This window comes from Xiphophorus couchianus, chromosome 20 (assembly GCF_001444195.1).
Source record: "Xiphophorus couchianus chromosome 20, X_couchianus-1.0, whole genome shotgun sequence".
Taxonomy (NCBI): Eukaryota; Metazoa; Chordata; class Actinopteri; order Cyprinodontiformes; family Poeciliidae; genus Xiphophorus; species Xiphophorus couchianus.
In genome coordinates, this window is record NC_040247.1 from 8,583,642 (window position 1) to 8,607,446 (window position 23,805).

General features: G+C 37.7%; 1 protein-coding gene across 9 annotated transcripts in view; it reads left to right on the forward strand.

Annotated features, from left to right (window-relative positions):
* The window catches only part of LOC114135611 (dedicator of cytokinesis protein 3), a 159,174-nt gene extending 139,059 nt beyond the window's left edge, over window positions 1-20,115 (forward strand). For 2 of the 9 annotated variants that reach the window (XM_028003035.1, XM_028003042.1), the window contains 31 exons: window positions 768-960; window positions 1,240-1,367; window positions 1,923-2,069; window positions 3,119-3,217; window positions 3,388-3,482; window positions 3,604-3,679; window positions 3,821-3,921; window positions 5,082-5,140; window positions 5,320-5,468; window positions 5,580-5,665; window positions 5,830-5,856; window positions 7,453-7,548; window positions 8,021-8,081; window positions 8,160-8,253; window positions 8,331-8,479; window positions 8,554-8,640; window positions 8,880-8,984; window positions 9,133-9,274; window positions 9,389-9,555; window positions 10,360-10,446; window positions 11,357-11,536; window positions 11,946-12,029; window positions 12,932-13,048; window positions 13,540-13,664; window positions 14,509-14,641; window positions 14,865-14,946; window positions 15,106-15,224; window positions 15,328-15,415; window positions 15,509-15,628; window positions 16,432-16,517; window positions 17,066-20,115. In XM_028003035.1, coding sequence (XP_027858836.1) covers window positions 768-960; window positions 1,240-1,367; window positions 1,923-2,069; window positions 3,119-3,217; window positions 3,388-3,482; window positions 3,604-3,679; window positions 3,821-3,921; window positions 5,082-5,140; window positions 5,320-5,468; window positions 5,580-5,665; window positions 5,830-5,856; window positions 7,453-7,548; window positions 8,021-8,081; window positions 8,160-8,253; window positions 8,331-8,479; window positions 8,554-8,640; window positions 8,880-8,984; window positions 9,133-9,274; window positions 9,389-9,555; window positions 10,360-10,446; window positions 11,357-11,536; window positions 11,946-12,029; window positions 12,932-13,048; window positions 13,540-13,664; window positions 14,509-14,641; window positions 14,865-14,946; window positions 15,106-15,224; window positions 15,328-15,415; window positions 15,509-15,628; window positions 16,432-16,517; window positions 17,066-17,749 — 3,966 coding nt within the window. In that variant the 3' untranslated portion in view covers window positions 17,750-20,115. The other 7 variants (XM_028003037.1, XM_028003036.1, XM_028003039.1 and 4 more) reach the window with 7 other exon arrangements.
* Window positions 20,116-23,805: the final 3,690 nt, after the last annotated feature.

Consider the following 23,805-nt stretch of genomic DNA (forward strand, 5'->3'; position numbering starts at 1 on the left):
TTTGACTTCAGCAACCCAGAAACCAAAAAATTTGAACTTCAAGTATCCTAATTTCTATCCACAGCTTTAGTTATTTACATAAAGAAGCCAGTGACTGCTGGAGGGTCACCACTTATCTCAGTTTATGTGTCTTTGTTTTCTACCCATACTGGTAAATCTTTGTCTTTTTGCCCTGCAGGTTTACAGTTTTTTTCCCCTTATTTTATTTTGTGAAATGCCTTCTGTAAGTTAACTCTTTTTTTCACTCCTTATTAAAACAGGTGAATAGCTCTTTTGCAAAATGTAGTGCATCAATAAAAAAATAAAGGTAATTTCTATTATTTATTTTCAGTTTTTTGGCTCATTGGCATATATTTAATGCCCACTTGAAAACCACTTTAATATATTCCCTCTAATAGCAACGACTAACAAGTCTTCCCCTCCAAGTCACATTATCCTCAGTGAATATACTTAAAAACCAACACATTTTTATGATGAGTCATCATGCTGTGGATTGGGACAAACTTGCATGAGCTGCACACCTGAGTTGTGATGAAAAGATTCATTTTGGAAATCAGCTTTTCAAAGTGACTCAATTCTGCTCTCTTTGGTTGTTTTACAGAATCATGGACACCTTTCTCTCATCACATTCACTGAAACTGACACCGTTAACCTCCTTGTTCTCTTTCTAACATAAATCTCCATCTTCCAGACCCTCACCTGTGCTGTCATCTGAATATCCTCCTAATTTCCTCACTTGTTCCATTTTTCCTGTTTTTCTTCTTTAGGCTGCGCTGTTAAACTCCTTCCCTGCCATCTTTGATGAGCTGCTGCAGATGTTCACGGTGCAGGAGGTGGCAGAGTTTGTGCGTGGGACCTTGGGCAGCATGCCATCAACAGTGCATATTGGACAATCGATGGACGTGGTGAAGCTGCAGTCCATCGCTCGAACTGTGGACAGCAGACTCTTCTCTTTCCCTGGTAACAGCTTCCATATATCAGCCTAATTTTAGTTTTCTTCTGATTTATTTTTCTCCACAACAGGAAGGGGATATAAATGTTTTAGGGAAAAAAAATTAAAATAACTAAAACAGTTTCTGCTCACTAAAAAAGATCCCTTGAAAACCATCAAATTCTGGTTAGCTTTTACAAATTTATTTATGAATTGTTTTCAAATAATATATGAAATCAGTCTGTAAACTGAACATATTTATTTGTCCATAATGAGTAATGTTTAACCTGCTGTGTGTTTGCCTCCAGAGTCTCGGAGGATTCTGCTCCCAGTCGTCCTGCATCACATCCATCTTCATCTGAGGCAACAGAAAGAACTGCTCATCTGTTCAGGGATACTCAGCTCCATTTTCTCCATTATCAAGAGCAGCTCACTGGTAACCCATGTATACACATGAATGTAATGCAGAACATACATCCAAGTTGTCTCTCATGTCATTAAAGTCTGAGGATAAATTATTTTATTCCACATTATTTTCTAAAAAGTCAAAAACTTTTAAACAGTGCTGAACTTATTAGGCTCATTTGGGAAATTTATCTAAACCTAAAGTATCACCAAAGCCAGTAAAGCTTCCTGAAGGAAGCAATGAAGATTTTTACTTTGTTTAGATTTTAAATATTACTACAAACTGTGTACTAGTATTTCCTGTTACCAATTTCCAAAAGACATTGTTTTTCAATTGATACTGAGTGAGTTATGGGGTTGATTTATTACACATATATGCTAATTGATATCTGAATGTTTTTTCTTCCCTCTGATATCTACAAAAAGGGGAAATGCAGTGAATCCTTTATGTTATTTTGTGTTTGTCTTGCGTACTTTTCTTTTCTACCTTCCCATTTCTTTTGTTCTGCCCCAATTCCACTTTCTTTTAAACCTTTTTCCAAACCGTCCCCTTCACGCCACGTTTCCTCCTCGTCTCTTCCTCCAGGACACGTCGGTGCAGGAAGAGGTGGAGATGATGGTGGAATCTCTGTTGGACGTCCTCCTGCAGACACTTCTGTCCATCATGAGCAAGAGCCAATCGCAGGAGGCGGTAAGGGGTCAACGCTGTCCGCAGTGCACCGCGGAGATCACTGTTAGTAACTAACAATATGACTACTACTTCACCGCCCTCTTCCCTGACCTGCCCCTCGCCATGCTGCCTCTCTGTTAGGACTGGGCAATATTAAACATGGTTTTCCCTGGTTATTTTCCTGTTCTATAATTTAGATTAGTTTTGACATTTGATACACTGAAATTTAAATCTAGTCAACAGAGAATAAAGATTTAAATAGTTTTTCATATTGCCCTGTCTTAATCCATCCTGTCATTATTCCTATGCCATCATATTAGTTTTCTGGTTAGACAAAAACTGCTTGTCCTTGTTGGGAATGCTTGCATGCGGCATTATTGGCTTTAAAAGTGTTGAAAATATTTCTTATGCTCTCCCCCACATCCTCTAGCTATTTTACAGACTTTCAAAAGTTTTCATCCCCCTAAACTTTTTACAATTTGTCATGTTAGAAACAAAAGCATTAATGTTTTTTATTGGAATTCTTGAAGATCTTCACAAAATGGTGCATAATTGTGAAATGGATGTAGAATGTATTTAAAAATTGTTTACAAATAAAAACCTTATGAAGATGACTTTTGACTATTATATATCAATAACAAATATTATATATAGACTATTATATATCAATTATTTTTCATTTTCATTCCTTGGCCTGAACCTTTCATGTTCCTTTCTCCTTTTGTTCCTTTTTATGATCTCAAACTAAATAAAATAATCTGTGTTTGGAATAGAAAAGTTTAAATTATTCATAGAAATGAAGAGAAAAGCTAGGATAATAAAAGCAAACACTATTAGTTGCATTAACCACAGCATCACTCGGAAAATTAATGAATTAATAAAATTACGGATTTTCTGAAAACTGAACAAATGTTTCCATTCATTCTGGAACATTAAAAGTAAATTTCAAAGTTTACCTGATTAAGAATAGTTACTATTATCCAACACCTTTCGACGATTGTTTTGTTCACAAAAGAGCCTCTTATTGTTATCTCTGATTGGTTCTTTGCTACGGTGATAACAGCTTCCATGTGATTGGCTCACATGTCTGTCCCTATCTTTCTTTTTGGCAGGGAGAGTATGTCTCGTGCCTCCTCTCGCTTCTCCGCCAGATGACTGATATCCACTTTCAACACTTGATGGAGAATTTCCAGAGCAAGGACGAGCTCAAGGTACAACACGAAATCATCCTGTAGTCATGTTAGTAATGACAGATCTGATGCAAACAGCAGCAAAGACGAGTCAAACTGTTAAGAAGTTCAAATATTTCAAATTTTATGGCAATAAAATAATAATGATTTTGTTTGAGCAACATTGACACGTCTCTTTTCTTGGCCCCCAGGAGTTTTTTTTGAAGATTTTGTGTGTGTTTAGAAATCTGATGAAGCTCAGTATTTTTCCTCGCGACTGGAACATCATGAGGCTTCTCACCAGCAAGTAAGAGACAAAAATAGTCTGCTGGACAGCAGAGACATATATTGATATCAATATATATATCGGTTCCTGAAACTAAACCAAGCAGCCGCTAACACAGCATATATATGCTCACTTTCTGCAGCATCATCCTTACCACAGCTCAGCAACTTGCTCCTGCTCTGCACAAGAACTTTGCTGAAGCAGACTTTGACTTCAAGGTGCACACATTTAAATATTATTATGAGGATAACTTCTACCTCCCATACTGAAACATTTATTTAAATAGATTTACACAGAAATCAAAGTAGGATAGCATTGAAGAACAGTCTGTGCTTTATTGCTTGTATATGCATAAGCAGGTGTGGAACTCCTACTTCAGTTTGGCCGTTCTCTACATCAACCAGCCGAGTTTACAGCTGGAGAACCTGAGTCCTTCTAAGAGGAAGAAGATCTTAGACAAGTGAGAAGATTCACAAAACACAGTCAAACTATGTTCCAATAAAAAGAGACAAAATTAAAACACTGTGCAACGTTACAACCGTTGTATATATTTTTCAACCTGCTGAAAGCAGATATTCACATATTTGCGCTGCATCAGTTGTGTAACCTTATTGAGACTCTTCATGAATGTGGTAAAATCTTTTTTTTTTTCTAAGACGGCAAATTTGTTTCCACATTTGGTTTAATTCTCCAATTCTCTTCACTTCTGTTTCCAACAACTCAAATATTGTGAAAGAAAACAATTTGTTAATACATCCAGTTTGAACATCTCTGGTTGAACTGTGGCATTAAACACAATTTGAAATAAAGAAATTTAGTGCTGAAGCCATGAATTAGCTCAATTCTCTATTCTCTATGCTTGGTGCACAGGTAACCTGGGATCACTAACATAGCAGGTAGTTTTATGTAACGCATATTGTGTCACATAAATTAAACCAGAGCAGTCTATTAATAATTAGTAATTTTTATAACTTTATTTATAATGATTGAAAACATATGTGATCTTCTACCAACATATTTTTTGATATACATTATGATACCTCCACCTCTGAGTTAGCAAATTTCTCAAAAACCTGCTGTAGCATTGACTACAGAACTCTTCTTCTACACTCTGGTGGAAGGTCTGGGTATTGCAAGTGGCCTTGCGAGTTTCATTCTGCTTTTTGGCTTTTTATCCAATCACATGAAAAACCTTCAAGACAAACCACTCCAAACCAGATTATTTAATTTTAGCTTTCATGAACTAAACATGTTGCTGAATATATTTTACACATCATTTGTAAAAATGAATCTGCTCAAAAACACAAACTGCACAGGAAAATGTTTGTTCTTAATGTTTCTTTATATGTACCCACAGTAAAGAAGTATGTACTAAAATTTGCTTTCAGTTTTAACTATTTTGTTTTGCATTCCCAAGCTCACGTTCCTGTTCTATCTTTATGTACAAGAAGACAATTTAGTATAAAAGATACCATTTATAGGATATAAGATTATTAGACCAAAAATAAATATTAGGCATTATGCTGTGCAACATTCTGAGCTGCATTTGAAATAGGATTTGATTAAGTAAACCAGCAAGTAATTGGGGTTTAGTTAATAGCAGTCTTATTTTCATTGCAGATATGGCGACATGAGAGTTATGATGACCTATGAACTTTTCAACATGTGGCAGAACTTGGGTGAGTTTTATTTTATTTTTCATATATTTTTTAAATGGACATCAATGATCTTTTCCCTGCAGCTTTTATGAACTCATGTGTGAGTCACATTTGTTTTTCATAGCTTTTTCACTAAAATTGCACTTGATAGAATAAATTGTTCACTGATTGAAGATGATTTTAAAACGTGTTGATTTTAGGAGAGAATAAGATCCATTTCATTCCTGGGATGATCGGACCGTTCCTCGGAGTGACGCTGGTCCCTCAGGTGGAGGTGAGGAACATCATGATCCCCATCTTTCACGACATGATGGACTGGGAGCAACGCAAAAATGGAAACTTCAAACAGGTACACAGATACATGTGCATAATCCCATGATCATATCCGAGAAACAGCACAGGCCTGCTCTGACATAAAGCTGCACGCAGAGAGTTAGTTTATTTCTCTTTGAATGTTCAGGTGGAAGCTGAACTAATTGACAAGTTGGACAGTTTGGTGTCGGAGGGAAAGGGTGACGAGAACTACAGAGAGCTGTTCGGGTTGCTGTAAGGAACACAGAGTTTGTTTGTGCTTTAACTCCCACCTGGCTAAGTTTTTAAACCTGTCCATTCTCTCTTACTCTCCTTCTGTTATAAAAGAAATTAACTCTCAGTTCTTCTGCTCTAACACTCCTCTCTGCTGTTTGCTTTGCTCTTTGCTGCGGGACTAGAACCCAGCTGTTTGGGCCCTATCCCAGGTAACCTTATCACATACACAGAGATCAATGCTGCTAATATTAAAAGTTTAAACATGTTATCCAGAAGATGTCTGCATGTTGGTGGTGTGAGTCTATTAACTGAGAGTTTAGTGTTGTGTAATCAGCACAGATGAAAGACTATGAGTAACGCAACCAAAAAAGAAGACAATTAAATGATGTGCATCAACAATTTTCCTAATTTACAAATGTCTCATGTTAGTAGCTTAAAGACCTGGCACACCTGCACCCTGTGAAGGGATTAAAAAGCGCTCTTTTACAATCTTAGTTTGACTGTAATTGACTGACTGTAATTTACTACAGGGGTAAATGGACACTTGTGACGAAAATGTAAAACACTAAAATTCCTGCAGCATCTAAGCATAGATTGAAGTTTTTGCTCCATTTCTGACCAGTATTATTACACTGAGGTGTAAGGCACATGAGTCACCAGAATACTTCACATTACCAAACCATACAGTGATTATGCAAGTCTCACTTTATCATACTAGCTTTACTTTATAAAGGTTTAAACTGTAGCTTCAGTAATGTAGCTGAGAAAATGGTATTTAAACTCTTCTTCTGTAGTTAGCAAACATGTTGTTTAACTTTAAAATCCCATGAATAGAAGTGAAGTTAAAATACTAATGAACACAATCAGACTATAACTGTGGTCAAACAGTCCATTATCTTGCAGCTTGTACTGACAGAGGACACATAAAAAGTAGAAACTGCTTTAACAGAAATGCTTTTCTTATTTGAAAAACGTTATATTAATATACAACAGTCACATCCACCTCTGGCTGGAGCATTTACCCCAGGCTGTCAGCTTTGTGTGAGATTTGAGGTTCCTTGTGTTAAACCTTTTTTCCTAGAGCAAAAAGTGTTTCCAACAGAGAAAGTGTTTTCTGTAGTTGAGGCAAAGTTGATCTTTCTTACTTCTTTACTTCTGTGGAACACACCTACTGTTTCTACTTTGTTGATTTTTGTTGTAATTTTATCCAACTTTATCTCTACAAAAAGTTCTATGATCACTGTGGGAGATTTTCAGATATTACCTTTACACATCATCTATTTTTGCTAGAGGTTTCTGTTTTATTGAGTCTGACGCAAAAGTCAAAATATTGTGGTTTTAAATCACTTTTCTGCTTAAAATTATAATAAAAGAGCCAGTTGGGGGGGTTTGTTCATGTTTCATATTTTGGTCACTTTTACATTTAGCTTTTTTTTTATATCCAGAATAGAAAAATCGGTATTATTCTTAACACATACACATCCAAACATACTTCCCAACAACATTTTCTGAGTTCAACACCGTTGAAAATAACAAACTGAAATCTGCTCTAATTTTCCATTAATTACTAAACCTGGACTTTCTGGGAATCCCTTTACCTTTGTGCAACTTTATGCAAACATTTTGAAAAAGTAAATAGCACATCTGCTGGGAGGTTATGTTTTCAGTTTTAAATGCAAAATAATTTCCTAAAGTCAATAAGTCAGGATGACGATAAGCAGGTTGCTAATTGTGTCGCCAGCCTGTAAAAACACAACAGTTTATGTTTTGCACATCTACCTGATTCTTACATGTTTTCTTCTCAGTCTGTTGGAGAAGATTGAGCAGGAGACATGGAGAGAGACAGGAATCTCATTTGTTACATCGGTCACGCGGTTAATGGAGCGACTGCTGGACTACCGGTAAAATATGTTACATTATAGCAGTGGTTCCAAAAGATTTTCTGGGCCCCCCTATGGAGTACAATAAAATCCCTCCCAAAAAAGAAAAAAAAAATCAACAGGACACACACATCGTTCAACCAGACATAAACCTATACGCATATTTTGTTTTTAAACTCCACTGAAGTTTATTTCACACTTCAGGTTGCAACAGAACACCCTACAAACCATCTTTACAGTGAAACACTTTTTTTTGTCACTCATCCATACTGCTTCCCGCGCCCCCCCTGCAATGGCACTGTGCCCCCCTAAGGGGGTCGCGCCCCACACTTTGGGAACCACTGCATTATAGTGTTTTTAACAACACATGGTAATACATGCTTGTAAAATAACTTTTTTTGTAATCGGAGTACATAGCACTGTAAACAGCACACCAGAGAAATCAGAAATTTATTGTACAGTAAGTTTTAAATGCTGGTATAATTTTTTTCAGGGACTGTATGAAAGGAGATGAAACAGAAAACAAGAAGATCGGCTGCACAGTGAACCTTCTTGTAAGACTAAATCAAACTCATATTCTTTTCTGTATGTTTTTTTTACTAATAAGAGGAGTGATTGTTTTTGCTCTGCAGAATTTCTACAAGTCTGAAATCAACAAAGAGGAGATGTACATCCGTTACATCCACAAACTGTGTGACATGCATCTGCAGGCTGAGAACTACACTGGTACAAAAAAGTCTAACCAACATGTGCACACATGAAAATTTAGAAATGTGTTACTGATGCTGTTTGATTGGGTGCAGAGGCTGCATTCACCCTGCTGTTGTACTGGGAGCTGCTGCACTGGGACGAGCGACCAGTTAAAGAGTTCCTTCATTATCCTGCTCAGACTGAGTGGCACCGAAAGGAAGGACTCTGCCGCAAAGTCATCCACTATTTCAACAAGGGAAAGGTCCGTCCTCACTCTCAGTCCATGCAAAAATGTTCAGACTAATTCAAACTAATTCAATACTCTGTTTCCTCCAGTGTTGGGAGTACGGTATTCCTCTGTGCAGAGAACTGGCCTTCCAGTATGAATCTCTCTACGACTACCAGAGTCTTAGCTGGATACGAGTGAGCTCCAACACAAACCATGACCATAATTAACTTAGTAATTAATAGTGTACTTTAACAATACCAGTATGCATTACAGATTCAGTTTTAAATACCAGATATACTGAGGCGGCATCATTATTGTCACAATGCTAGTTTTTTACATCACTTTTATATTTTAGTAGAGTAATACAATATTTTTCATTCCTTTGACTTTTTATGTGAGATATGCATAAATATTTCTTGGTTTGTGTCTGAAGAAAATGGAAGCAGCATATTACGACAACATCATGGAGCAGCAGCGTCTGGAGCCGGAGTTCTTCAGGGTGGGATTCTACGGCAGGAAGTTTCCTTTCTTCCTTCGAGTGAGTTGAATATTTAGACTGAAGTGATTTTAATGCTTAAATAAGTTGACGATTAAAGGGATTTTAGATGGAAAGATGTGCATTTACTCTGGAACAGCAAAACAAATTTTTTTGTCTGTTTTTTGTTTTGTTTGTTTGTTCACAACAGAACAAAGAGTTTGTCTGCCGTGGCCATGACTATGAGAGGTTAGAAGCCTTCCAGCAAAGGATGCTGGGAGAATTCCCACAAGCTATTGCAATGCAGCATCCAAACCAGCCAGATGAGGCCATTCTGCAGTGTGATGCGCAGTGTATCCTTCAGATTAAACACTTCAGCATCTTCACGTCTTACAAATACTGTTACCAGCATCGAAGTGTGAACTTCATGTTTGATTTGATCTTTGACCTCAACCTCCTGGGCTCAGACCTCCAGATCTACGCTGTGACACCAGTTCCAGAAAGTGTCACTGTTCTTCAGATGGACAGAGTTCCAGACCGCATCAAGAGCTTCTACCGGGTGAACAACGTTCGGCGATTTCGTTACGACCGGCCGTTCCACAAAGGACTCAAAGACAGAGATAATGAGTTTAAGGTGAATACAGAAGAGTTTGTTGCAATATGTACATGTTTTTTCTTAAAATATTTTGTAACACTTTATTTGAAGGGGTGTGCATAAGACTGATGTGACATTGTTATATCACATTGTCATGATATAACACCTGCTATAAGCATGAAGGAGTCTATGAATGTTTGACTGTTGTCATAAAATGTCATTTGGTAAATAATGACACTTTTAATGCAAACTTGAGACTTTTAATGGAAGTTTTAATGCACCTATACATTAAAAGTGTCTATTTATCAAATGACACTTCACGACAACAGTCGTAAACATTTATTATGACATTATTTATGACTCCTTCATGTTGATAGCAGGTGTTAGATCAGGTGACAGTGTTATGTCAGTCTTGTGCACACCCCTTCAAATAAAGTTTTATCAAATATTTTTATTGACAAAGAATCTTCATTTTTTTATCAATCAAAATGTAAAAAAAATAAAATAAAACTTTGCCTTGCACACCCCAAAAAAAATCAGCCACAGAAACAAACAGGATGGGCTATAAATGAACCAAATATGGACTACTTGATAGACTTATATTTAGCGTTTTAGTCAATACACTATTAACATGTAGATTTTCAGCTGGTGTCAGTCGCTGCCAAGGTAGAAGTGTCACAGTGCTCCTGCAGTAAAAAAGCAAAACAAATAGTTCTTATTGCAGGTGAAAAGGCTTAGTGCACTATTTTAAATACATTGTTTTTAATGAGATTTATGATGAAGTAAACTTGAACTCTGTAGATTCAGGATAGTTAGAATTAATGTGTGTGTTTTATTTTTCAGAGTCTCTGGATTGAAAGGACGACTCTGATCCTCACTCATCCTCTGCCTGGAATTTCACGCTGGTTTGAGGTTGACAAGCGAGAACTGGTGAGTGAATTAAATGTCTTTACTGTGCAAGTTTTTTGTCATATTATTTATGTATACAATTAATTTTAACGGTTCTAGATAACTGTTATAGAAAACCTCATGAACTCAAAGGAGGTTACATTGTTCACATTTATTATAACAGCACAAATGAACAATTTATTAACTTGTGCAGTAAAACTCTATAATCAGGGTTTCTATTCAGTCAATTAAAATTTTAAACAAATATGGCTGTGGCATTTCACAAGTCAAAATAAGCGTCTTTGTATGAAAATCTTTATACTGTATTTGCAGACTCCATTCCCTTTCCCATTTTCTAGAAGTAATAGATATGATTCTGTGGTTATCTCAGCTTTTCATGTACACTGTGGACAAAGGGTTTATCTTCAGCTTGAATTTAACATTTTCAGAGTAGCCATATTCTATACATCACCAGTGCCAATAGAGATTTCTTTGAGAGTCAACACTCAAGTGATGCAACATAGGAATTGTAATTGTTTATATAAATGAAGTCTTTGGGCTGATATGTCTTATTCAATTCAATTAAAAAATACTGTAATGATCCCAAAGAGGAATTAAATGTTATCATATGTTTTTATGTATGGTATGTAAATACAGCTAAGCTTTTTTTGGTGTTTACTGTTTATATATTTAAGATTTTGGAAAAATTCTAGTGAAACATTGTATCTATATGTTAAGTTATCCTAAAATTGTCCAAGAAATCTAGAAATCCTAGTGTGGAAATTTATGAAATTTGAAAATTAATTATTCTTAAAGAATATTTTTAACAAAATTAAAGCAAAAGGATTATCTGTATGTGTGACACTTGATCAATTATGAGGAAGTCAGAAATAATTTTGTTATTTATTATTCTTATCCATATCTATGTCTCTAACTGCATTGCTGTTTGCAGGTGGAGGTGAGTCCGCTGGAAAACGCCATCTCTGTGGTGGAGAATAAGAACCAGGAGCTGCGGACTCTGATCAGTCAGTACCAACACAAGCAGCTGCATGGGAACATCAACCTGCTCAGCATGACGCTGAACGGAGTCATCGACGCCGCTGTGAACGGAGGCATCGCCAGATATCAAGAGGTTGAGAAAAAAACAACTTAAAATAAACATTAACTCTCATCTTCTAATGAGTCCTTCTCTGTCCTGTTATCTTTGTTCTGTAATGAGAGTTCATTGTTATCATGAAGTCTGCCTCCTTAGGTTTTATTGTGGCTCTCTTTTTATTTTAGGAGTCCAAATGAAATCTTTGTGTTAATATGAAGAACATGAGCTGTTAAGATCCTCTAACCACCTTTTGAAATAATGGGTTTAATTTTGAATCTGTGAAAGGTGTATAACTTATTAGTGCAGGTGTATGAAAGTGGGTTTGATTCTGTAATTTAACAACAACGCCTTTTTTACAGCGTTATAAAAATATATCCAGCTAATTGCAGATATTAGCAGTAATCCTGCTGTCATTAAAAACAAACCTATTTTTTCCCTTTACCAGGCTTTCTTTGATAAGGAGTACATCACCAGCCATCCTGAAGACACAGAGAAAATCACACAACTCAAAGACCTCATGCAGGAGCAGGTGACACAAGAGCCACACTTTACATGTGAAACGTCAAACATTTCCCATCTTATATTTTATTTAATCAGGGAATGCCATGAGATTAGCATTGCTTTTTCAGGAAAGACCTGGGAAAGAAAGAACAGGAAATTTCAACATTTACATTGGAACACATAAACAAAATGAAACAAGTCTTCAGCTGTAGATGTCTATTCAACACAGAATAAAGTATTTAGATTTAATGTAGCTACTCTGATGAATTAAATCTTTTCTCCATACATAAAAAATATGCTATTATTGGTATTGGATTTGAAGAGGGCTCAGAAACGAGAATATAAAACATACAGTGATAAATCTTTACAATTAATTCATCACAAAGACTAGTGATACAGTGAAAACTATGAATAGTTGCACTAATTCATTTTCTTTTATTCCAATAGTTATTTTTGATCAAATTACAACATTTATATTAAATACATCTTGTTTAAGCACACAAACTTGATTCAAATTTGGAGGTTCAGGACAAGCAACATATAAATATAATAAATCACATCAAGTCAAGAAGGTTAAAAAAATGTACAAGATTTTTTCAGACAGATAAATGAAGACAAATCATTTTTAAATAAGAGTCCAGATTAACCTGCTAAGGTCACTTAACAAAAATACTAACTCAATCTGAGATTTGGAAGTAATTTGGGGAAAATAATATTTTATTATTTAATAATTTTATTCCCATTAGGGACCAACTTTAACATTTTGAAAATACTTCTGTAATCTTTAATCTGTGGGTAAAGATATTTGTTGAGAGTAAATCAACAGATACCGATCAGAAGGGATTTTTTTATCTAAGAGGTTTGAGTAAGTAAGAACGAAATCATCACTCCTCCTCACTTAAGAAAACATTTCTTTTGGTTTTCACACAGGTTCACATACTAGGGGTGGGCTTGGCTGTACATGAGAAGTTGGTGCACCCAGAAATGCGTCCCTTGCACAAGAAGCTGATCGATCAGTTCCAGATGATGAGGAGCAGCCTCTGCCATGTGAGTTCACAAGAAGAGCTTTAAATTTGATATGTAAAGCTTTTATCATCCATGCATGGAAGAAATGATGTAAGGAGAGAATCTGAACCACAACTGTTGTTCAGTAATAATTTTGTGAGCTTTTTACAAGCCTTAATATGATGAAACAGGCCTAAATCAACTGTGTGTCTGGAGGAAGATTTCTTTTATCATATCATAGAGGATGAATCAATGTGCTGAAGGAGCCTAATTAGCAGGTTCTTCAAAGAGGATGTTCTTCTGCCTGAAGCAAAGACATCACTGCTTTGAGTCTAAACTCTTTCAACTTTGAACATTTCACCTCCTGAATTTATAAATGATTCTTTCAGGTGTTAAACCAAAACATTTCAGACCAAAACACCAGTATTTTTTAACCATGAATGTCTCTGAAAAGCCTTTTTGATGTAATTTTCTCTGATCTTAATCTCAGAACACGTGTGTTTATGAAGGAGCAGTATGAATAATCGGAGCAGGGCTTCTATGTTGCGTTTCAGGGCCCACCTGGTTTTGATAAGTCTGGTTCTGGAGTCAACAGAGGGATCCTGGCCTCTCACAACCCGATGAGCCCAGAGAGCTTCAAACTCGTGCACCGACACAGGTCTGCACCACACACAGACAAACACACACACATGGTTCAGCTTTAGATTATCTTTGAGTGAGTTTTAACACTGTAACTCATCTGTCACACAATCTTGTTGTCACATTCTCATCCAGAGTAACTGTAGGTCTTCAGCTTAAGCTTGTAAGAAAATAATTAAGTTAAAGGTCGATAGTGTTGCCTGAGGTACACTAAAACTCCAATCTATGAATAATCGCTAAAAAATAACGTTAAGGAGGGTCAAAGAAACCTTTAGATATTTTAGCCTAGTATCAGACCTTGTTGTGCATGGGTGGGAAGGGGTGGGAACTTTCTCAGCTTTATTCTTTCTTTGTAGTCATTCTTTCACCACCATAGCTGCTAACAGCTATGGTGGTGAAAATATGTAGCATTTGATTCAGTGTAGGCCAAGTTTGTTCTTATTGGCTTACATTTAATGAGGTAAACTGAAGAAATTCAGTTTTTTAAAGACACAAAGCTTCTTCTCTTTAATTACTATTCACTGCTTCCATCTGCTGTTTGTCCTTTATAATCTTCTTCTGCAGTCTTCTGTTCATATCACACTTCCTGAACTTACACCATTTTCTCTCTCTGTTTTCATTCCCAATTGATGTCACTCTACGTTTGACTCCTTGCATGTTCTGATTGTTGCTAATTATTTTTATTTTTCACTTGCATGAATATTTTGTGCTATTTTGGCCTTTTTGCTTTTATTTTGTGGTTCTGCAATCTGCATGGCTCCTCTCTCTTCCGTCCGTTTTCCTCTTCCTTCTGACTATTCCTAACTCAATTCCTCTTTTATTAATTTTATTATTAATATTCCTGGTTTTATTCCCTCTCCCAGTCCCATTGCTGTTTTGACTCCGGTTCGCATTTCCTCCCCTTCTCTCTCCTCTAACTCCAGTGAGGCAGGAAACCTGCTGATCCTGGCGGACGGTGTGGTGGTGGAGCATCCAGAGGATTTCTACCGCATGCAGGTCAGTTTTTGTTCCTTTATTTCATGCAGATGTAATGTGCTGTGCTATTGACCTTTATTTTTTGCAGATGCAATGCTTAAGGTTTACCAGCAGATGTCACCATATTTCCATTGAATCATTTTAACACACCAGCTTCAAACTAATCTATTGTTTCAGGAAAACATCAATTTCTTGCTCAGTAGTTATTATTTTAGATATAAACTGTGTTCATTTCTCTCTGCAGGCCAGTCCCTCCTCTTCCAGTCTTAGCTCCACCCACTCTGCTCCGTCTCAGATGATAAACTCCACCCCGTCCACAATGAGAGGTGAGCAACTCAGTTACACCACTAAACTGTTGCAACAGAGATTTCCTCATCAGACTCACCAACAGAAAAAAGCTTTTATGTATTTAAGTTTTGTATTTTGTGATGTTTGTGACATTTTGTTTTCTTCTCTCTAACCTAATCGTTCATCTTTGACTCCAGTGGGTTCTCCTTCTCTGCCAGACAAATACAGACACAACAGAGAGATGCTGATGCTGCTGCCGCCCCACAGAGAGAGGCCGAGCAGCGCCATGTACTCCAATATCACAGAGAATGGACAGGTACAAAGGCAGGATGATTTCAGGGTTTTGGCCACAAAAGGCACTTTACTAAGACAATGTCATATGTATGTGGTTGCCTTCATTGGTCTCTGTCTTTTTTCAGCCACCAAACTTTCAGAGAGCCTTGTTTCATCAGGTGATCGGTCCCTGTAAGCCCTGCAGTGACCCCAACCTCTCTGTGGTTGAGAAAGGTAACCAAACATACACTTGTTTTTGTAAAATATGAATGATACTAAATAGGGGTCCAGCTATTTTAAGCCCCTCTGTGTCTGTGTCTCCTGCAGTCCTGACCACTCCCAGCAGTTGGAGTTTGGACAGCGGCACCAGAGAGGCCCTGCCTTTCCTTTCCTCCCATGTTGGCAGTGTGATGGCTCCACCGGTTCCACCCCGGAACATTCCTCATGGTATGAAGCTGTGGCTGCATCCATCTGTCTGTTCATTTACTTGAGTATTCCTTCAGTGATTCGCATGTGGATGGCGATTTCAGATGTTCATGATGCTCTTTCAACATTTCAACTTTTACTCTTGCAGTTGAAGTTCCAAATAAAAGCTTCCAGTCTTTCTGCAGTATGTTTGTGATTATCTTGATGATGCTCCACACTGGGATAACAAATGAGCCTCATAGAAAGGAGTTAAAAAGAAAAGTGGAAGGTGAACTCAGAATCAGATATTTTACATGTGGAAAAGCAGGATCCCAATAAAACTCCTTATTTTAAAGGGAATCAATTATGCAAAATTTACATTTTGTACATTTTATACTTCTCAACTGCTTCTAAAAACAGCCCAATCACTTAAAAAAGATGTTTTTTGGCAATAAGTTACTGTTAGTGGAAAATGAGCCATTTCAAAAACATCCAGATTGTTGAGTCACATTCCACTGGCACTGCACTGTTACAATCTCATTATGTATAATTTTGTGCAAAAAATGTAAACATGTTTGGGCTGGTACACCTCAAAGACCTATCCTAACTTGCTCAAGAAAATATAATCAACTTTAAAATAGCGTTAAATCCCTCCTCTCCATCACACACTCCTCCACCTCCTCTCTGATTTAAAGTTTTCCTGCTGCTCCTCCTTTCACCCTGCCTTTTCTCTCCCCTCTCTCATCATTTCTTTGCTGCCTCTTCACTCCATCTTTCTCCCTCCAACCTCATCTGAGATGTGAGTGCGGATCTTTCAGTCAGTCCTGCTGTGTCTCCCCCTGTAGGGCAACACCTGTCGATGCACTTTGATGCTTTCCACCACCAGGTCAGCGACCTCCCTCCAGCTCTCCCTGCGCGCTCCTTAAGAAAGGTACCCTCCTTCTCCTCCTTCTCCTCCATTTACTGCTCCCAGTTCCTGCTGTTAGTTTGGATGCTTGAACATCTGTCTGTCTACTCCCCTTAAGAAACACATAAATATATGTGCAGGGTTTCTTTTTAATCATAAATTGTTACTGTGATTGCGTTTCAAACTGTGATCAATTAACAGATTGACAAGATGAGAATCAACACAGGAAATCAAAGATTTTCTTGTCCCAATTTCTGTTTTCCTGTTTTCTTTACAGATGTGGGTTTAATTTTATATGTATTTTTCTGTTGTGAATAATTAGGTGTTTTTTTTAAATCTCAAATAAAAAGATCACTTTTGTTTATTAACTTTTTTTGTCATTATATTAAAAATATATTTCTGGAGATACTTTGATTATTTTGGTCCATTTTTCATTTGTGTAGTAAATAGTATTTTTAAAATAATTTTAATTCGATATGTTTTATGATCTTGATCACTTCTATTAAATGTAGAGATAGACCCAGTCATGGTGATCATGAATCATTTTTTATAGCTGTTTCCTGTCTCCCCAGTCTCCCCTGCACCCTATACCTGCCTCGCCCACCAGTCCGCAGTCCGTCCTGGATGGCAGTAACTCCACACTCTCAGGCAGCGCCAGCTCAGGGGTCTCCTCCCTCAGTGAGAGCAATTTTGGCGGCGCCACCTCCTCCTCAGACCCCCCGGCCAGCCGCACAGACACCCTGGAGTCCGTCCCCAGCAGTCAGGCCTGGACCACCGACCAGGAAGACTTGGACTCTCCTTATCAGCCCGTCAGATACAGCATGTCTGAGTCAGACGTCGTGGAAGGAGTTAAATCTCCGCCCTGCCGCAGCAACTCGGCCCCAGGAGGAGTCAATCCGGCCCAGGTGGGCTACCAGATCCAGCCTCAGGCTGCAGGGTTGGGCTGCACTGGAGCTCCGCAACCAGATGGGCTGCAGCAGCAGCAACACCAGTTTTACCACCACCACTTCCACCCTCACTACATTCCCCACAATCCACCTCTCTACCATCTCCATGAGCCCCCTCCTGCCTTGCCGCCTAAACCATACCTCAGAGAGGGCTGCATCCCTGAGGAGGACCCCCTGATCACCCAGTCCGGACCGCCACGCCCGGCTGTACCTCGGCCAATGCCGCGCAAGATCTCCCAGCCTATAATAGCAGCAACCAAGGACGAACAAGCTAAGGTGGCGTGGGAGCACGGCATCAGTGAGGAGTGAGGCCAGGCGATGGCTTGGAGAAACAGAACAGGAACTTCTTGTTGAATATAAACATGAGAGCAGGAGCCGAACAGGATCTGAAACATTTAGATTCTCCTCAGATGTCTTGCAGGAACCACTGATGGCTCAGCTGATCTGATTTCTCTCAGACTGCCCTGCGCAGTGACTTGTCCTCAATATCTGAACATTTTCTTTTCGTCTCATTCATCCCTGTGCAAACTGAAATAGTTTTCATTCTACATCCATCAGAATAAAAACCCAATGATATTTCCAAATGCTGCCACTTCCTAAAACTGCACAGATGTCATGTTATTGATTTTGGTTTCATTTACAATAATAATAAACTCCATTCTAATGATGGGAATTTCAAGTACAAAATTTGCACAGGAATTGTATTTCTTTTTATACCTCACTCTGATAATGTTAAGTGAATGGCACTTTAAGAAAGGGACATAGAACCATAATATTTAAGAGAAATTTTACTTACAGTATATAATAGACACTAACAAAACAGTTTTACAGATAACCAGATGAAAAATCACAATATTTAAAGATTCAATTCTTTTTTAGAAGCTTAGAACAACGAGCCCAACAAACTGAATCAGTAATTGATCTGGTACATTTAATGATGAGAGTCTTGATGGAAATTAAAGGTATTTTTCCAGTTGCTAAGAGTGTTAAAATTAAAGGGTATATAAAGTTAGGAAATATATAATTTATATTTAAAGTTTATACTTTTCTTTAAAGGTGAAGTTGATGTAGAAATATGCAAGATGTTGGGTTTCTGAGTCCAAAGTAGCTGTTTGATAAATGTGTTTGAAAGGTGGAGAAAAGCTCCACAAACACACAGACTGTAAATTTAAAGTTGTAAAACCCGTTTTACTGAAAGCTGTGAGGATGCAGTGGATTTGTTTTGTTTTAGCTAAAGATGGTTCTGAAGCTAAACTTGTAGATATGCGTTTAGTTTCATGTGCAGGGACATTTTTATGAAAATAACAACTGGATCTTTTTTTAAATCAGGGTAATGTTTGTATGCATGTTTGTTTTCTGACAGCTGAAACTGGAACAGAGCTAAATACCTTGAAAGCACTCCAGAAATACCGAGGCTCCTGTTGTTCAGGAAATTCTACCATTAAAGTCAGTATTTGTTTCTGCTGATAAATGATCATGTTTGCTTACATTTTTGTTTGTTACTTATTGTTAAAGTCATAGAAATGACCTGAGAACAGTTTGTTTCACCTGGTTTTACTTTAACTTCCACACCTTAACCATTTTTTGCCTGATACTGGATCATATTTTCTCTGCCATTTGAGTTGAATCAGACCTGTCGATAATGTTTTTACTTTCACTCAATGCCACCATCTCACTACTGTAAATAATTCATTTTAACACAGTGTTGTTGTGAACAAATATCCTGTATTTTAGGTTTTGCGGTTTAAGTTAAAGACTCCAGTGTTGGAAACAGATCGGTATGTTATGCGACAGATGTCGGTGGCTCTGCCATCAGTTTTTAAAATGTTCTGCTTCTGTTGCTGCTGTTTACACTGATGTAAATGTTTCAGGATCCTGCATGTTGTGTTCACTGACTCAAATTCAGTTAATACAGTCATAATGACCAGTTTCACCTGAGTGTGCTATCTTTTTTACATCTGCAGGTAAAAAGATGTGGATTATAACTTAATTAAGTATTATTACATTTCTGATGGGTTTGTGTGATGAAGCTGCTCAGGTTGTATCATATTAAATCATATGATAACTTTTAGATTTCATACAGAATTATTTTGACTTAAATTGCATCTGGAAAATGTACTGAATTTTATGTAAAAAAATAGACTTACATCAGTAGCAGTAAAATAAGATTTGCTTTATACTGCTTAAAATCAAACTATGATCCCAATATCTTAACATTTGTAATTGAGGTATTCTTGATGGAAGGGATCTCAGTCCACAAAGCTACAATTGTACAACTTCTATGTTTTAAAATCCAATGGCAGATTTTATATTTGCTCTGGCATAAAGTGATCAGCTAGCTTTATTGAAATATACTCTTAAGGACACGTAAAAGAGACCAGCTGAACTGTATAAAATACAGTTTTACATTTAAAGGACCAAAGTGAAACTCAGAAGCTGGGGGATTCGTGGTAAAGAAACTGTATTCGTTCAGTACTACGGAGTGAATGAATAAGCAGAAGCAAATAGATTGTAACTAACTCCTAGAAAATTATGTACCATGTCAGACTGTCTTACAGAATTGCTGGTAAAACATCAACATAATGTTGAGTGTTTACATTAACTTTATGTTATGAGTTATTTTTCCACAGATGTTTTTAAAAAAAATTTAATGAACTTCCCCTTGTTGGGGAAAGGAAAAAGAAGTAACCAGCTGTAACATTCAGCCAGGTCCACACTCAGCTGTATGTAACAGTACACAAATTTTCTTACTGAAAATATCCAGTTGGTTCAGTACACATGTGCCAAAAGAATACAGCATTGCTTAATATCTGAACACACAGAATCTTCATTTGCTGAACTAAATGGACAGTGCAACATATATATTTTTTAGTTTTTGGCTCTAGTGGCCTTTATTTAATAGTTAATTGACAGGAAAGTGGATAATGAGAGAAGGGGAAGACATGCGGCAAAGGTCGCCAGGCCGGGAATCGAACCTGCGACAGCTGCGTCGAGGACTAAGGCCTCCATATCTGGGGTGTGCTTAACCTCTGCACCACCACAGCACATCAGTGCAACATATTTTAATGTAATTTAAAGAACAACATTTATTATTTTCAAGTAGTTTATTGTTGTGTAATTATCCATCCAGGTTAAAATGTGAAGTTAAAGTAAGAACATTTCAACATGCACAATAGAACTGGAACTCAAGGGACTGAACAACAATGTAGAGAACCACTAATCAGTGAGGCTAACTGGAGAAAAAAGCAAGAGAGCATAAATATTGGACTCTGGAGCAATGGAAGAAGGTCATGTGTTTTAATGATTCCAGATTAACCCTTTTCCTGAGAGATGTGGCCATCAGGGTAAGAAGAGCAGCAGATGAAGTGATGCAACTGTCATGCTAAGTGAGTACAGTACAAGCTTGTGGGGGCAGCACTATGATTTGGGGTTGCTGCAGATCATAGTGCTGAACCTGTTGAACCTGACCTGGTTAGGTCCTGACCTGACCTGGTTAGGTCCAGCTTCAACAGCATTATAAGGTCAGTTGACTACCTGAATGTACTAAAAGACCAGGTTAATCCACCAATGGATGTTTTTATTCCCTGATGTTAAGGGGACATTCCAAGATGACAATACCAGAATTCATCAGGTTCAAATTGTGAAATATGTGTTGTGCAGATTTGCACAGTAGTTGGACTCTCCCATCATCAATATAAGATTGTAGTGAAAAATGAATGCAACACTTGTAAATAAATCTTATTACATTAAACAAGCTTATTAAAACAATGGCACAGTGAATGACATAAAGTTAAATTCAGTTCATAGGGTTAGGAGTGTTTATTAAGAGTGTTTGAACTTTTCTTTGGTGGTAGTTAGGCATAGCAATTACTCATTTACTCACTTTGTCTAGACAAGACATAGAACATAGGATAAAACATTTAAAGACCGGGACAAGAATAAGCTTGTCCCGGTCTGCCAATAATTTAAGTGTGAACCTTAAATTATTGGCAGCTTCAGCTCAGCTGACAGCCCATCCAGGAAGGCATCACTGCTAAACTCTACCTGTGAGGAGGAAAAACGAGGAGGAACTTAATGTTAGAATGGCAACAACTGCAGATGATGTATATGTGGAGACCAAATGTAGAAATGGTTTCTCTTTTTTGACTAAATCTATGGTACAATGCTTCCCCAGGGCACCAAACAGGCTACAACCGCCTCTGAAATGCCTTTTTGGACACTAAAGGTTGCTGTAGAGTTACAAACCAACATATAATAGAATCAACATTTACAACCTATCCACTCCTGTTAACCTGGTTTCTTATTACAACAGGTTTAATAATATTATCAATTCTCTTGCTCCACTCAAAACCAGTGATGTTTCCTTCTCCATTTCTGCCCCTTGGTTCACTCCTGAGCTTTGTCTCATGAAAGCCCGAGGTTGGCAACTTGGAAGACTTTTCAGGAAATCTGGTCTCACTCTCCACACACACTTCCTCCCCACACAACTTGTTAAAGCTGAACTCCTGAACTCTACTCTGAACTCCCTGATTTCTGCCATCCACTCTTCTCTAATCACAGGAACTATCCCTTCAAAGCTGCTGCCATTACACCAACCCTGAAAAAATCTGGTGCTGACCCCTCGGACTTCAATTACTACCATTCTATCTCCAATCTCCCTTTCTTTTCCAAACTCCTCAAAAAAGTAAAATAAAATAAAAACAAAACAAAAAAAACAACAGTTGCCTCCCAACTTCATTCTCACCTTTCCTGCAATAAACTGTATGGAAAACCCTAATCTGGTTTTAGCACTGAAACCACTCAACAAAATTATAAAATGATCTCCTCATGGCAACTGACTGGATTTCTAGCCATCCTCATCTTCCTTGACTTGAATATAACTTTCAATACCATCTGTCACACCACACCCCTTTGAAAGGCTGTCTTCCATTGGCATATCTCACACTCCATTACACTAGTTTATTACACAAGCTCTAGAGTTCGCTGACTGACTCAAAATCACTGCATTCTCTAAAATGAAATTAATCAAAATATTTAAAATTGACCAGAGTTTCAACAGGTTAGTCAAGCAGTGAAACTGGCTCCACTTTAAAATCTTATTTAGGGTATATAATTGGCTCTTTTGTCTTGGCTAAATTAATAATTACCTTGCTCTAACAGCAACATGTCTCCGGGATCTTCATGTTAAATAACTAAACAGCTCTGCCAATATCATTGTTTTATCTTAGTAATCCAGCCAGAGCCATAATCTACAAACAAACTTTTTACAAATCTTTTGGGACTCATTGTGGTGTTTTGTAACTACAGGTAAAAGCCAGTAAATTAGAATATTTTGAAAAACTTGATTTATTACAGTAATTGCATTCAAAAGGTGTAACTTGTACATTATATTTATTCATTGCACACAGACTGATGCATTCAAATGTTTATTTCATTTAATTTTGATAATTTGAAGTGGCAACAAATGAAAATCCAAAATTCCGTGTGTCACAAAATTAGAATATTACTTAAGGCTAATACAAAAAAGGGATTTTTTAGGAATGTTGGCCAATTGAAAAGTATGAAAATGAAAAATATGAGCATGTACAATACTCAATACTTGGTTGGAGCTCCTTTTGCCTCAATTACTGCATTAATGCGGCATGGCATGGAGTCGATGAGTTTCTGGCACTGCTCAGGTGTTATGAGAGCCCAGGTTGCTCTGATAGTGGCCTTCAACTCTTCTGCGTTTTTGGGTCTGGCATTCTGCATCTTCCTTTTCACAATACCCCACAGATTTTCTATGGGGCTAAGGTCAGGGGAGTTGGCTGGCCAATTTAGAACAGAAATACCATGGTCCGTAAACCAGGCACGGGTAGATTTTGCGCTGTGTGCAGGCGCCAAGTCCTGTTGGAACCTGAAATCTCCATCTCCATAGAGCAGGTCAGCAGCAGGAAGCATGAAGTGCTCTAAAACTTGCTGGTAGACGGCTGCGTTGACCCTGGATCTCAGGAAACAGAGTGGACCGACACCAGCAGATGACATGGCACCCCAAACCATCACTGATGGTGGAAACTTTACACTAGACTTCAGGCAACGTGGATCCTGTGCCTCTCCTGTCTTCCTCCAGACTCTGGGACCTCGATTTCCAAAGGAAATGCAAAATTTGCTTTCGTCAGAAAACATGACTTTGGACCACTCAGCAGCAGTCCAGCTCTTTTTTTCCTTAGCCCAGGTGAGACGCTTTTCGCGCTGTTTCTTGGTCAACAGTGGCTTGACACGAGGTATGCGGCAGTTGAAACCCATGTCTTTCAAGCGTCTCTTGGTGGTGGATCTTGAAGCACTGACTCCAGCAGCTGTCCACTCCTTGTGAATCTCCCCCACAT